This window comes from Rhinoraja longicauda, chromosome 2 (genome assembly GCF_053455715.1).
Source record: "Rhinoraja longicauda isolate Sanriku21f chromosome 2, sRhiLon1.1, whole genome shotgun sequence".
In the NCBI taxonomy this organism is placed as follows: domain Eukaryota; kingdom Metazoa; phylum Chordata; class Chondrichthyes; order Rajiformes; family Arhynchobatidae; genus Rhinoraja; species Rhinoraja longicauda.
The window spans coordinates 36,892,470-36,907,743 of NC_135954.1; the positions used below are offsets into that span (position 1 = coordinate 36,892,470).

Below are 15,274 nucleotides of genomic sequence, written 5' to 3' on the forward strand. Positions count from 1 at the left end.
AATAATAACATAACTTTAAACAAAAGATTAATAGGCAAATAAGAAAGCAAAACCATTTTCCTTGCCTAAGTGATTCCCTTTATTGCCATTTAGTTCACGTGGCAATCATCATGATTAACTGGATGGTATATAAAAGATATCAATACCTCAAAGAAAGAAAGTGACCCATTTTGAAATTTTGAGACACAGCGTGGAAACCATGCCGACCAGCAATCACCCCACACTCTAACACTATCCTGCACACACCCAAGGAAAAATTTACATTTTAGAGAAGCCAATTAACTTACAAACGTGTACATCTTTGGAATGTGGGAGGAGACCGAAGCACCTGGAGGAAACCCACGCAGATCTGTGGGAGAACGTACAGATTCTGTACAGACAGCACCCGTGGGTCAGGATTAAGTCCGGGTCTCTGGCTCTGTAAGGCAGCAACTCTACCGCTACGCCACCATACTGTGGTGAAGACAGATACGATAGTGGCATTTAATAGGCTTTTAGATAGGTACATGGATATGCAGGGAATGGAGGGATATGGATTACTCCATTCCCCGTATATCCATTCAGGCAGAGGAGATTAGTTTAATCATGTTCGCGCAGACATTGTAGGCCAATGGGCCTTTCCCTGTGTTGTACTGTTCTATGTTGTAAGTTCTATGTGCTAAGACAATCGGACCTGTTCCTGCATGCTCTTTGATTAATCATACAGTCTGTTGGCTACTCACAATAAAAGTTCACTCTTATAGGGTAGTGAGTCAGCATACATGTCAAATGAAGAAAAAAAAGAATAAAACCGAATGTTTAATGGAAAAACTTTGTTTTAATGTATGATAAGTACATCTACTGGTACGAAGTGATTTGAATTCAAACATATGACATGAGTATTTTTGAATATGTATCATTGTTTACAATGTTCAATTGAATGATGAAGATTTCTGATGATCTTGACATTTCGTGCCATATTGCTAAGTATCCTTTTCTTGCCTTTTAGCTCTTTCTGTTTCAACTGCTGCGGGGTCTCTCCTACATTCATCAGCAATACATCTTGCACCGAGACTTAAAGCCTCAGAACCTGCTGATCAGTGATACCGGAGAACTGAAACTGGCAGATTTTGGTAAGCAATTACATTTTGCCAATTGGAGGCAAATAAGATGACAGTTACTTTGTCAGATGATTAAATTAAAAAATAAATACATTGCCGTGTGCTTTGCTACTTGTACTGAAAGCAGAGTACTGTGTATAGTTCATATAATCTAATCAGAGGGGAAAAAAGTCCTTGCAAGAAAAGAGAAGCTATGTACCTAATGCTGCATATCAGGAACTTAACTTATAAGACGTTGCAAAAAATGTTGGGATTGTTTTCTATGGAGGAGTATATTATGGCTGGATCACCACTGATCCAGCCTTCAAAAGCTTGCAATTTACCTGCCTTTAGACCACGCTCTGTCTTTTGGTGTGGTTTGTAATGCTCTTATCCCCAGGGGGGCTACCACAATGCAGGATGTCACTGAGCACCTGGTCTCCTCTGACTCCAGAAAGGTCACGACAGCCTGGTGCTCAGTCCTCAGAATTGGTTCTGTAGCCACTGAGATCAAATGTTTATGAACGTCTTTGACATTTTAGAAATCCTTTGGTCCACAGTGTCCCTTTTAGGCTCAAAGCAGCTCAATGTTGTCAGGCCAGCAGTTAACTGGAGCAGAAGACTGCTCTCTGGTTTGCTTTCAGGAAACCCAAACTTCTGCTCAACTAAGTGCTTAAAAGTATTCAAATCCAAGTAGATGTATTGGGCTTCAAACTCTAAACTAATGATTAAAGGTAGGTGGAAATCAACAAAATGTTGGGAATCTCAACAAAAAAAAATAAAAACAGGTGAGATGCTCAGAATATCAAACCGTGTCTGTGGATAAACAGTCAGCTTTAAAAATAAAAGAACTTTCATTGGAATGGGAAAAAAAAAGAGAAAAAGGAGTTTTCTTTACATTGCTAACAAGGGGGGGGGGGGGCTGGCGGTAGATGGAACAGCAGGCGTGTTTGTGATTCGGATGGAAACTAACAGATGCATGCTGTTGGTGCTATCTAAAAGCAGGTGGTGAAAGCTTGTTAATCAAAGCTAGTCTGGAGAAAGTTTGAAGAGGTATAAGGGGAGAGCAGACAAAACAGGCAATAATATCCATGGAATGGGTGTATGGAACATGCTGCCAAAGGAGGTAGTTGAGGCAGGGACTATCGCAACATTTAAGAAACAATTAGACAGGTACATGGATAGGACAGGCTTAGAGGGATATGGGCCAAATGCAGAGGCAGGTGGGACTAGTGTAGATGGGACATGTTGGCCGGCGTGGACAAGTTGGGCCGAAGGGCCTGTTTCCACGCTGTATGACTATGACTCAATGAATAGAAGTATGAGGTGCAGGTTATTGTGGTTGCTGGAAATCTGAATGGAAAGAAAAGAGAATGGTGGAAATGTTCAGCAGGTCAGGTAGCTTCAGTGGAGAAAGAAACTGAGTTAATGTAGCAGAGAGTGTTTAACTGTTACATGCACCAGGAATGGAAGAATAGAATTCTTACTTGCTGGATTTTTACAGGCACATTAATGCAACATGCTAAATAAAAATACAGTAAACAATAATACAATAAATCTGATACAAACGCCAGAAAAGGACTGGCATCTTTAGCTCCTGGGTACAAAAAAGGTGTTTGTGGCAGGCTCTGTAGTCAGTTCATAACATAAACAGGAGTGGTCCATCTTTATGTTGCTTATGAATTGAATTTGTATTCATTTATTTTTGAGTTTCTTTTTACCAAATAAGCACTGGACATGACAGAGTTGAACATTTACCGAGGAAATCTTGGAAAATGATTGACTGTTTCAGTATTAGTTCATTGTTTGAAACCACCGTGATCATCGGCTGTGTTTACCGAGTGCGTGGTATGAAATTATGGTTTGCAGAACTACAATCTTTGTGATGCTAATTGCTAAATTGCAGAGAGTGGGATAGGCATTTGATGACCTCGTAGAACTTTCTCTACAGTTGACTGAGTAATAATTGAATTGTATTTGCCTTTGTGGATTATAACATTTGCTTTATGTTCTAAAGGTGCTGTAATATTTCAAAAAAGTAATGTTTTTGTGATGAGAAAAATGTGGCGTGAAGGTGTTACACACGATTGCAATGTGTGGGAGAAAATCATCTCCATTTCCATCTGCCTGCCTGAAAATGTTCCTTTCCATTATAAAAAAACACAAAGTACTGGAGAAACTCAGGGGGTCAGGCAGCATCTCTGGAGAGAGGTGGGGGGAGAGAGGAGGGGCAAGATGGGATGGGCAGGACAAAGCCTAGAAGGCAATAGGTGGATACAGGTGAGAGGGGGATGGGGGGTGGGGGGGCGTTGATAGGCAGATGGTTGGATAAAGGCTGCCAGAGGTGCTGAGTTACTCCACCACTTTCTGTCTTTTTTAGAGTGAAGGGCTAGGGAGGTAGGAGTAAGGAACCTGGATGATGAGAGAATTGAAGCTCTGGCCAGGAAAAAGAAGGCGTGGTTCAGTTATGGGCATAGACGAAGTGTATCCCTGGAGGAGTTCAGGTACTAAGGAGCATACTTAAGAAGGAAATCAGAAGGGCAAAAATAAGGGCATGAGAAAGTTCTGGCAGACTAGAATAAAGGACTCCCAAAGAGATGTTATAAGTATACTAAGGGAAAAAAGGTAACTCAAGAGTGATAGGGTCCCTCAGAAACCACATTGATCATCTAAATGTGGAAAGATAGATGATTCAGCTCATTCATATTCAAACCATCCTTTGTGTGAAAAAGCTGGCCATCAGGTTCCTATTAAATCTTTCCTCTCTCATCTTAAACATAAGATGCATCAGATGCATAAGAAACATAAGGAAGACATAACATGCAAGCAAAGAATTTCACTGTGACTTGTCACATGTGACATGAAAGTATTCAATTCAATTCATATGTCCTCTGGTTCTTGATTCCACCACCCTGGGGAAAATACTCTGTGCATTCACCCTATCTATTCTCCTTGTAATTCTATACATCGCTACAAGATCACCTCTCAGCGTCGTGTGTTCCAAGGAATAAAGTCCTAGCCTGCTTAACCTTTCCCAATAGCTCAGAAACATAGAAACATAGAAAATAGGTGCAGGAGTAGGCCATTCGGCCCTTCGAGCCTGCACCGCCATTCAATATGATCATGGCTGATCATCCAGCTCAGTATCCCGTACCTGCCTTCTCTCCATACCCCCTGATCCCTTTAGCCACAAGGGCCACATCTAACTCCCTCTTAAATATAGCCAATGAACTGGCCTCAACTACCTTCTGTGGCAGAGAATTCCACAGATTCACCACTCTCTGTATGAAAAACAGAGACCTTGAGTCCTGGCTACATTTTTGTAAATCTTGCCTGTACCCTTTGCAGCTTAATGGTATCTTTCCACTGTGATCAAAGCTAAACACAATACTCCAGGTGCAGCCTCACCAGCATCTTGTACAACTGTAACATAACGCTTGTATACACTGGAATTTAGAAGGATGAGAGGAGATCTTATCGAAACGTATAAGATTATTAAGGGGTTGGACACGTTAAAGGCAGGAAACATGTTCCCAATGTTGGGGGAGTCCAGAACAAGGGGCCACAGTTTACGAATAAGGGGTAGGCCATTTAGAACTGAGATGAGGAAAAACTTTTTCAGTCAGAGAGTTGTGAATCTGTGGAATTCTCTGCCTCAGAAGGCAGTGGAGGCCAATTCTCTGAATGCATTCAAGAGAGAGCTAGATAGAGCTCTTAAGGATAGCGGAGTCAGGGGGTATGGGGAGAAGGCAGGAACAGGGTACTGATTGAGAATGATCAGCCATGATCACATTGAATGGCGGTGCTGGCTCGAAGGGCCGAATGGCCTCCTCCTGCACCTATTGTCTATTGTCCCAACTTCTGAAGAAGATCCTGACATGAAATACCACCTATCCATGTTCTCCAAAGATGCTGCCTGACCCGTCGAGTTACTCCAGCACCTTGTGTTCTGTGCAAGATTCCAGCATCTGCATTTCCTTGTATCTCAACTTCTATTCTCAATTTGCCTGACTGATTAAGGCTGGTGTTGCAAAAGCTTCTTTCACCACCCTAGCAACCTATAAAGCCACTTTCAGGGAACTATATATGTGTTTTCCTTGTAATCAACCCCAGTCTTTCCAAATACACAAATGTCTTATCCCTCAGAATACTGCCCAGTGACCTTCCTATCATGGATGCTAGGTTTACTAGTCTATTATGCCAGCTTTTTCTTTGCAGCCCTCCTTAAATAGAGGCAGAACATTAGCCATCCTCCAGACCTCTGGCACTTTACACATGTCTAATGACGATTCATATATCTCAGCTGGGTCCATTGCAATTCTTTAGCGTTCCACGGTGTCCTTGGTATATATGATGAAGCCCGGGAGATTTATTTTCATTTGTAAATCTTAGAGCATGCAGCGCCACCTCCACTGTAATATGAACTGTCTCCAAGACATCACCATTCAATCTAGTAAGCTCCATCTCATGCTGCAGAGTGACCTGCATTCATTGATACATACTGTGACCGTGTTGCAAATGGTAGTTGGTGTCCAAAAAAATTATTGATTCATCATTTGGATGGTGCGGCCAGTAGCAGTCAAAGCAGGACTTCGTTTTTCAATGCCCTCGCTTGCCCACTTTTTGTTGTTCTAACCACAGAATGTGTAAACCTATTGTTTACTGCCTGTGAAGAGAAACTTGACTCCCTGTAGTATCAAAAGACACGTTGTAAAGCATAATGTCTCGGCACAGTCATTGGGGGTCAATAGGGTCTGTTTCTGTGCTGTACTGTTCTATGCCTTCATTAAAATGTGATACATATTGTGTGTGGAGTGGTTTGATCCACACCACTGCAATATATTCATTAATAATTCTAATTAAAAATAGGAAGACATTTTGCTGAATGGTACAATGTGTAGACTCCTCCTAATAAGATATGTAAATGATTGAAATATTGCAAGGACTTGTCACTAAAACTGAAGTTTGCCTGACTGCTATTATTGGAGGCAGACTCGTTATTTAAGCAGATGTATGAATACATTTAGAATGAGAATGAAATATCAAGGGACTTTTAATAATTTATACATTAACATCATACAGCATGATTGTTGGATCTAGGTGGAAAAATAAACAAATATGCATATCAAACAATAAAACTGCAAACTCTCTGACAGACACATAGTTCTTTTAGTTTACCCTCTTTAAACCCTGTTTTATTAACTTACATTTATTCCAGAGATTTTAATTTGGTTAGAACCTTTACTGTTTTCTTAGGTGACCTGTCCATCACTTGTTTCAATAGTCAATAGTCAATAGTCGTTTATTTGTTACATACACATAAATGTGTAGTAAAATGAAACATTACCCGCAGTTGAACAATAAGACCAATAAGATTAATCAATAAAAATGCAATAACACATACAATCACAACTAACACCAAACAAAAAGAAACATCCATCACAGTGAGTCTCCTCCAGTCCCTCCTCACTGTGATGGAAGGCCAGAATGTCTTTTTCTCTTCCCTGCCGTCTTGTCCCGCGGTCAGGCTGTTGGAGTTGCCACGTCGGGGCGGTCGGGGCTCCCGATATTGAAGCCCCCGCTGGGCGGTGAAAAAAAATCCCGCGGCCTATTTCAGGCCGCGCCGGATGGTGAAAGGTCCGTGGCGGGCCGACCCAAGCCCCGCGATTCGGGGCGGGCGAACACGTTGCCTCTGCCGCTGCCGGAGCTCCCGATGTCGGCCCCCATCCAGGGGCCTGCGGGCTTCCGACGTCCACGCGGCCCGCGCCGGAGCCTCCGGAGAAGAGTCGCAGCCGTTCCCGCAGCATTCGCAGGCAGCCAGCGCCGCAGGTGGTGAGTCCGGACCGCGGGCTCTGCGAACCAGAGACCCAGGTGGTCCCAGGTGCATGGCCGGTGGTAGGCCGCAACGGGAACGGAGACACGGCACAGAACAAAGGTCGCGTCTCCGTTCTGGAGAGAGAATGTTACAGTTACAGTTCCCGTTCCCTCCCACCCCCCCCCCCCCCCCCCCAAAACATAACATACAACACTACATCATATTAACACTACAATTGAGACAAAAACAACAAAAAACACAAAAGACAGACGGACTGCAGGCAAGCCGCAGCTGCGACGGCAGCGCTGGCTCCTCCATATATTTAGCAAGACAATAAATGTAAGGAGAGAGAGATACAGAGAAGACCGACACAAAATGCTGGAGTAACTCAGCGAGTCAGGCGGCATCTCTGGAGAACAGGAATAGGTGACGTTTCGGGTCAAGACCCTTCTTCAGACCCGAAACATCACCTGTAAGAAAAAAAACTGCAGATGCTGGTTAAAATCGAAGGTAGACACAAAATGCTGTAGTAACTCAGCAGGTCAGGCAACATCGCGGGAGAGAAGGAATGGGTGACGTTTCGGGTCGAGACCCTTCTTCAGACTGATCAGACTTCTTCAGTCTGAAGAAGGGTCTCGACCTGAAACGTCACCCATTCCTTCTCTCCCGAGATGCTGCCTGACCCGCTGAGTTACTCCAGCATTCTGTGTCTCGCTTGGTGTAAACCAGCATCTGCAGATCCTTCCTACAGAGAATGCAGAAGCAAGAATCTTGAGTGATAAACAAAGTGCTGGTGGAACTCAGCAGTTCAGGCAGCATCTGTGGAGGGAAGGAACAGACAATATTTCAGGTGGGGAACTTTTTCAGAGTGAGCAGTCAAAAGAAGCGTCCCGATCCAAAACGATGTCTGTCCATTTCCCTCCACAGATGCTGCCTGACAAGCTGAGTTCCTTCAGCACTTTGTTTTTTTCGTTCAATGAGTATGAGGAAATATTCTAAATCAGAAAAACACAAAGTGGTGAAGGAACTCAGTGGGCCAGGCAACATCTGTGGCAGAAATGGACAGGTGATGTTTTAGGTCGGGTTCCTTCTCAGCTATTGTTATAATCTTCAACACTACCTTTTACAGTATCAGTGTAATGCATCTTAATAAATAATTAATTCATAATCCCACATCATTGACTTGAAAATATCACTAATCTGCATTGTGTCCACTGTAACATAGAACATTACAGCATAGGAGTAGCCCTTCGGCCCATAATGTCTGTGCCGAACATGATGACCATTTCAACTAATCTCTTCCTGCGTGTGATCCATAACTCTCTATACCCTGCATATCCATGTGCGTGTCCAAAAGCCTCTGAAATGCCACTAGCATATCTTTCTCCACCACCACACCTGGCAGCACGTTCCATGCATCCACCACCTTCTGTGCAACAAGTCTTGTCCTGCATATCTCCTTGAAACTTTGCCCTCTCTCCTTAAAACTATGCCCTCCTATCTTCGACATTTCCACCCTGGAAATAGGTTCTGACCATCTAGCCTATCCATGCTTCTAATAATTTTTCATACTTTCACATTTCTCCTCAATCTCCAAGGCTCCAGCAAATAAACAATCCCAAGTATGTCCAACCTCTTCTCACGAATACGTTTCAATCAAGGGAGCATTCTGGTAAACTGCTTGTACACTCTCTCCAAAGCCTCCATATCATTCCTCCAAACAGTGAATGGATGCTGTGTACTTCAGATAAGGATGATACGAATAAGAGACTGCACAGGGAAGGCGATGCATATTAAATAACTGCTTGTTTTATTTTTTGAGCGTGCAATAGGAAATTACATCATGTGAAATTAATGACACTGTCATTAACATAAATTGATATTTGCAATTCTATTCTTTGAAATTTTCTGCCACAGATAAAAATCTAAACCAATATACTCAATGGGCTGGATCGTGTTGGCTACTTTTGGCAGTTCTGATTGAAACTAGTCGTGTTCATCCATTGAAACCACAATAGCATAGAGATTTTCTTGCCTTTGCCATCAAGATGTGGAAGTCTGCAATTTATTGTTGGATGTGGATGGCTGCATCTGACAACCCATTCTACCATTGGTCTTTATGTCCAGTGTCTCTAGAATTCCTTGCCCATGATCCATTATCCCTTTGATCTTAATGGTGATGGTTGAGTAAAGAATTGAAGCAAAAGGAAAATAAAGCAAATTGCCTTTTTCTTTTGGTTTATATCATTTTACGGGTATTTTTAGGTCTTTGTGGTAGATTTTTATTTTGAAAACAATATTTTTATCTCAATAGTTTTGAGCTTGTAACAAAGTGTATTAATTACAACAGTGTAGTAGGTGTTGTTTACATGATGTAGCAGGTGTTGTTTACATGGACATTGGTAAGGCCTTTGACTAGGTCCCACATGGGAGGTGGGTCTGATCCATGGTATTGGCAAATTTATTTTGGTCATAGACAAGACAATAGACAATAGGTGCAGGAGGAGGCCATTCGGCCCTTCGAGCCAGCACCACCATTCAATGTGATCATGGCTGATCATTCTCAATCAATACCCCGTTTCTGCCTTCCCCCCATACCCCCATATCCTTAAGAGCTATATCTAGCTCTCTCTTGAATGCATTCAGAGAATTGGCCTCCACTGCCTTCTGAGGCAGAGAATTCCCCAGATTCACAACTCTCTGACTGAAAACGTTTTTCCTCATCTCAGTTCTAAATGGCCTACCCCTTATTCTTAAACTGTGGCCCCTTGTTCTGGACTTCCCCAACATTGGGAACATGTTTCCTGCCTCTAACGTGCCCAACCCTTTAATAATCTTATACGTTTCGATAAGATCCCCTCTCATCCTTCTAAATTCCAGTGTATACAAGCCTAGTCGCTCCAGTCTTTCAACATATGACATGGGTCCCTTGAAGACAGAAGCAGGGGAATTTATTATGGGGAACAAAGAAATGGCAGACGAGTTAAACCGTTACTTTGGATCTGTCTTCACTGAGGAAGATACACACAATCTCCCAAATGTTCTAGGGGCCGGAGAACCTAGGGTGATGGAGGAACTGAAGGAAATCCACATTAGGCAGGAAATGGTTTTGGGTAGACTGATGGGACTGAAGGCTGATAAATCCCCAGGGCCTGATGGTCTGCATCCCAGAGTACTTAAGGAGGTGGCTCTAGAAATAGTGGAAGCATTGGAGATCATTTTTCAATGTTCTATAGATTCAGGATCAGTTCCTGTGGATTGGAGGATAGCAAATGTTATCCCACTTTTTAAGAAAGGAGGGAGAGAGAAAACGGGTAATTATAGACCAGTTAGTCTGACATCAGTGGTGGGGAAGATGCTGGAGTCAATTATAAAAGACGAAATTGCTGAGCATTTGGATAGCAGTAACGGGATCATTCCGAGTCAGCATGGATTTACGAAGGGGAAATCATGCTTGACAAATCTACTGGAATTTTTTGAGGATGTAACTAGGAAAATTGACAAGGGAGAGTCAGTGGATGTGGTGTACCTCGACTTTCAGAAAGCCTTCGACAAGGTCCCACATAGGAGATTAGTGGGCAAAATTAGGGCACATGGTATTGGGGGTAGGGTACTGACATGGATAGAAAATTGGTTGACAGACAGAAAGCAAAGAGTGGGGATAAATGGGTCCCTTTCGGAATGGCAGGCAGTGACCAGTGGGGTACCGCAAGGTTCGGTGCTGGGACCCCAGCTATTTACGATATACATTAATGACTTAGACGAAGGGATTAAAAGTACCATTAGCAAATTTGCAGATGATACTAAGTTGGGGGGTAGTGTGAATTGTGAGGAAGATGCAATAAGGCTGCAGGGTGACTTGGACAGGTTGTGTGAGTGGGCGGATACATGGCAGATGCAGTTTAATGTAGATAAGTGTGAGGTTATTCACTTTGGAAGTAAGAATAGAAAGGCAGATTATTATCTGAATGGTGTCAAGTTAGGAGGAGGGGGAGTTCAACGAGATCTGGGTGTCCTAGTGCATCAGTCAATGAAAGGAAGCATGCAGGTTCAGCAGGCAGTGAAGAAAGCCAATGGAATGTTGGCCTTCGTAACAAGAGGAGTTGAGTATAGGAGCAAAGAGGTCCTTCTACAGTTGTACCGGGCCCTGGTGAGACCGCACCTGGAGTACTGTGTGCAGTTTTGGTCTCCAAATTTGAGGAAGGATGTTCTTGCTATGGAGGGCGTGCAGCGTAGGTTCACTAGGTTAATTCCCGGAATGGCGGGACTGTCGTATGTTGAAAGGCTGGAGCGATTGGGCTTGTATACACTGGAATTTAGAAGGATGAGGGGGGATCTTATTGAAACATATAAGATAATTAGGGGATTGGACACATTAGAGGCAGATAACATGTTCCCAATGTTGGGGGAGTCCAGAACAAGGGGCCACAGTTTGAGAATAAGGGGTAGGCCATTTAGAACGGAGATGAGGAAGAACTTTTTCAGTCAGAGAGTGGTGAAGGTGTGGAATTCTCTGCCTCAGAGGGCAGTGGAGGCCAGTTCGTTGGATGCTTTCAAGAGAGAGCTGGATAGAGCTCTTAAGGATAGCGGAGTGAGGGGGTATGGGGAGAAGGCAGGAACGGGGTACTGATTGAGAGTGATCAGCCATGATCGCATTGAATGGCGGTGCTGGCTCGAAGGGCTGAATGGCCTACTCCTGCACCTATTGTCTATTGTCTATTGTCTATTGACAGTCCCGCCATTCCGGGAATTAACCTAGTAAACCTACGCTGCACGCCCTCAATAGCAAGAATAATGGTATAATGGTAGATGGGTGGTTTTACGACTAGATGCCTGTGACTGGTAATGTTTCACAGGGATAGACGCTGGGCTTTTGGTGTTTACAATATATGTGGATGATGTTGATGTGGTTGCAGGTTGCATGATTAGTAAGTTTGCAGATGACATGAACCAGAACTGGTGCAGCAACATCACGGTACCGTCTAACATCTGTTCCCCCAATCTAGAATCTTTCTTTATCAACTGCAAATCCTTTTATTCTCCGAGGGATTTTACCTCTTTTATTCTCGCTGGAGTTTACATCCCCCCCCCCCCCAAGCCTGTATATGTGAGGTGCAAATGCAACTCGCTGACCAGGTATTGAGGGTAGAGAGTGACTTCCTGGACTCCATGGACATTGTTTTGGGGGACTTTAACAAGGCTAACCTCAGTCGTGAGCTCCCAAAGTACAGACTTCATGTTACCTGCCCCACCAGAGGGGAGAGGACACTTGATCACTGCTACTCTTCAATCAAGAACGCCTATCGCTCTGTTCTTTTGGCGGCTCTGGGTCTCTCCGATCATTGTTTAGTTCACCTTATTCCGACCAACAGGCAGCAACTAAAATGTGCTAAACCTGTGGTCAGAACAACGAAAAGATGGACAGGCAAGGGCATTGAAAAACTACAGTCTTGCTTTGACTGCACTGATTGGAATGTGTCCAGGGAAGCAACCACAAGCCTCAATGAGTACACAGACACTGTGACATCCTATGTCAGCTTTTGCGAGGACAGTTGCATTCCCACGAAGACCCGGATCTGGTTCAACAACGACAAGCCCTGGTTCACAGCAGAACTCAGACAGCTCCGCCAGTCAAAAGACGAGGCCTACAGGAGCGGGGATGCAGACCTCTGCAGGCAGGCCAAGTACAAGCTGAGAAGAGGAATCAGAGCTGTCAAGGAAAGGTACTCTGAGAAGCTGAGGAGCAACTTCTCAGCTAATGACACTTCTTCAGTTTGGAAGGGCTTGCAAGAAACCAGCTACCAGAGGACCCCCCCCCCACCAATCGTTGTTTGATCAACGACCCGAATGTGTTCTACTGCAGGTTTGAGAAACATAACCATGGGATCCCTGCCCCCTCCCCCCCCCCCCCCAATCGCCACTTCACACCTACACACAGCCTGACTCCGTTCTGCAAAGACTGGCCCCTTCCCCCACCCCTCTGCACCCCTCTGCAATCACCACTTCACACCCACTTACAGCCTGACTGCAGTCTGTAAAGACTGAAAGACTGGGCCCTCGTCCATTACCCACCGCCTCCTTGCTGCCCAACATCAGTCTGGCCACTTCTCCATCTCCAACAATAGAAATTGCGGAGGTGGAGAGGCTATTCAGGAGACAGAAAAGCCGGAAATCTCCAGGACCGGACAATGTTTCCCCCTCTACCCTCAAGCTCTGTGCTGAACAACTGGCCCCAGTCTACACAGATATTTTCAACCAGTCCTTGCAAACCTGTACTGTCCCTGCCTGCTTCAAAGTCTCCACTATTGTCCTTGTACCCAAAAAGACATGGATCACTGGTCTTAATGACTACAGGCCTGTCGCACTGACCTCTGTAGTCATGAAGACCTTTGAAAGACTTGTGCTGGCACAGCTGAAAAACATCACAAGCCCCCTGCTGGACCCTCTGTAGTTTGCATACTGGGCCAATAGATCGGTGGATGACGCAGTCAACCTAAGCATGCACTTCATCCCCCAGCACCTAGTCCGCCAATGGACCTATGCAAGGATTTTGTTTGTGGACATCATCTCTGCATTTAACACCATTGTGCCAGAACTACTACACTCCAAACTCTCCCAGTTGACTGTGCCTGAACCCCTCTGTCAGTGGATCATCAACTTCCTGACAGACAGGAAGCAGCATTTACCCCATTTTTGTTCAGTATTTGGGGCAGCACAGTGGTGCGACGAGTGGAGTCTCAGCCTCACGCAGCCAGAGACTTGGGTTCAATCCTGACCTCTGGTGCTGTTCATGTTCAAGTTTGCACATCCTCCCAGTGACTACATGGATTTCCAGCTGCACCAGATTCCTAGCACATCCCAAAGACATGGGTTGGTAGGTTAATTGGCTGTTGTAAATTGATCCTGTGAATGATCAAGTGGAAAAATCTGTACGAAGTTAATGAGAATGTGGGCTGAACAAAAAGTAGGATTAATATAGGATTAGTGTCATTCGGTGGTTGATGGTTGGCTTGATAGGATGAGCCAAAGGATGTATTTCCAAGGTACATGGAGCCTGTAACTCTATGACTTAATTTTTTTTTATAACAATCAATTATAATTTTACAGCTGATTAAGCTGTGCCTCCAGCTTCTTTGTCCATTAGAAGTCATTTCAAGGAGATTCTCCATATTATTTTGCTAGAAACTCAGTTGTCGCACGGTGGTGCAGCGGTAAAGTTGCCGCCTTACAGCGCCAGAGACCCGGGATTGATCCTGACTACTGATGCTGTCTGTAAAGAGTTTGTACCAGGAGGGTTTTCCCCGGGTGCTCTGGTTTCCTCTCATGCACCAATGATATACAGGTTTGTAGGTTGATTGGATTTGTTAAAGATTGTAAATTGTCCCTAGTATGTAGGATAGTGCTAGTGTAGATTGCTGGTCGGTGCAGACGTAATGGGCCAAAGGGCCTGTTTCCGCGTTGTATCTCTGAACTAAATTAAAAACGAAGTTACATGCTAGACATCAGGACACCCCAGGGCAGCAACATAGAGCCTCTGCATTGAGAAAAGCTCAAGGAGGGCATAAGGGAATATGGATGGTGATTTCTGAAGGGGGAATGGGAAAACTAGGCCAACAAGGTCTATCCCGTTGTAGAAAAGATATTGTGGTCTTGCAATGGATTTTGCAGCAGTTAGCTTGTCAGGAAGTAAGAAAGAAACTCAAAACAATGTTTGACAATAGACAATAGACAATAAACAATAGGCAATAGGTGCAGGAGTAGGCCATTCAGCCCTTCGAGCCAGCACCGCCATTCAATGCGATCATGGCTGATCACTCTCAATCAGTACCCCGTTCCTGCCTTCTCCCCATACCCCCTCACTCCGCTATCCTTAAGAGCTCTCTATCCAGCTCTCTCTTGAAAGCATCCAACGAACTGGCCTCCACTGCCTTCTGAGGCAGAGAATTCCACACCTTCACCACTCTCTGACTGAAAAAGTTCTTCCTCATCTCCGTTCTAAATGACCTACCCCTTATTCTTAAACTGTGGCCCCTTGTTCTGGACTCCCCCAACATTGGGAACATGTTTCCTGCCTCTAATGTGTCCAATCCCCTAATTATCTTATATGTTTCAATAAGATCCCCCCTCATCCTCCTAAATTCCAGTGTATACAAGCCTAATTGCTCCAGCCTTTGACCTGTAAATATTTTCACTAACTTCTCATGTATGCCTTTATCACATACAATGCTGGTGGCATATAGTCTGAGGTTTTGGTTTTGAGCAATAATTTATTTCCCCCCAAAAAGATGTAAAGTGTTGGAGTAACTCAGCGGATCAGGCAACATTTCTGGAGAACGTGGATATGTGAAGGAGGCTACCAACCTGAAATATCGTCTATCCA

At 44.2% G+C, this 15,274-nt stretch overlaps 1 protein-coding gene across 5 annotated transcripts in view; it reads left to right on the forward strand.

Moving 5' to 3' along the window:
* The window catches only part of cdk14 (cyclin dependent kinase 14), a 520,407-nt gene that overhangs the window by 240,995 nt on the left and 264,138 nt on the right, over window positions 1-15,274 (forward strand). For all 5 annotated transcript variants that reach the window (XM_078417377.1, XM_078417369.1, XM_078417397.1 and 2 more), the window contains one exon: window positions 989-1,112. In XM_078417377.1, the coding sequence (XP_078273503.1) occupies window positions 989-1,112 (124 nt within the window). The remainder of the gene's footprint in view (window positions 1-988; window positions 1,113-15,274) is intronic.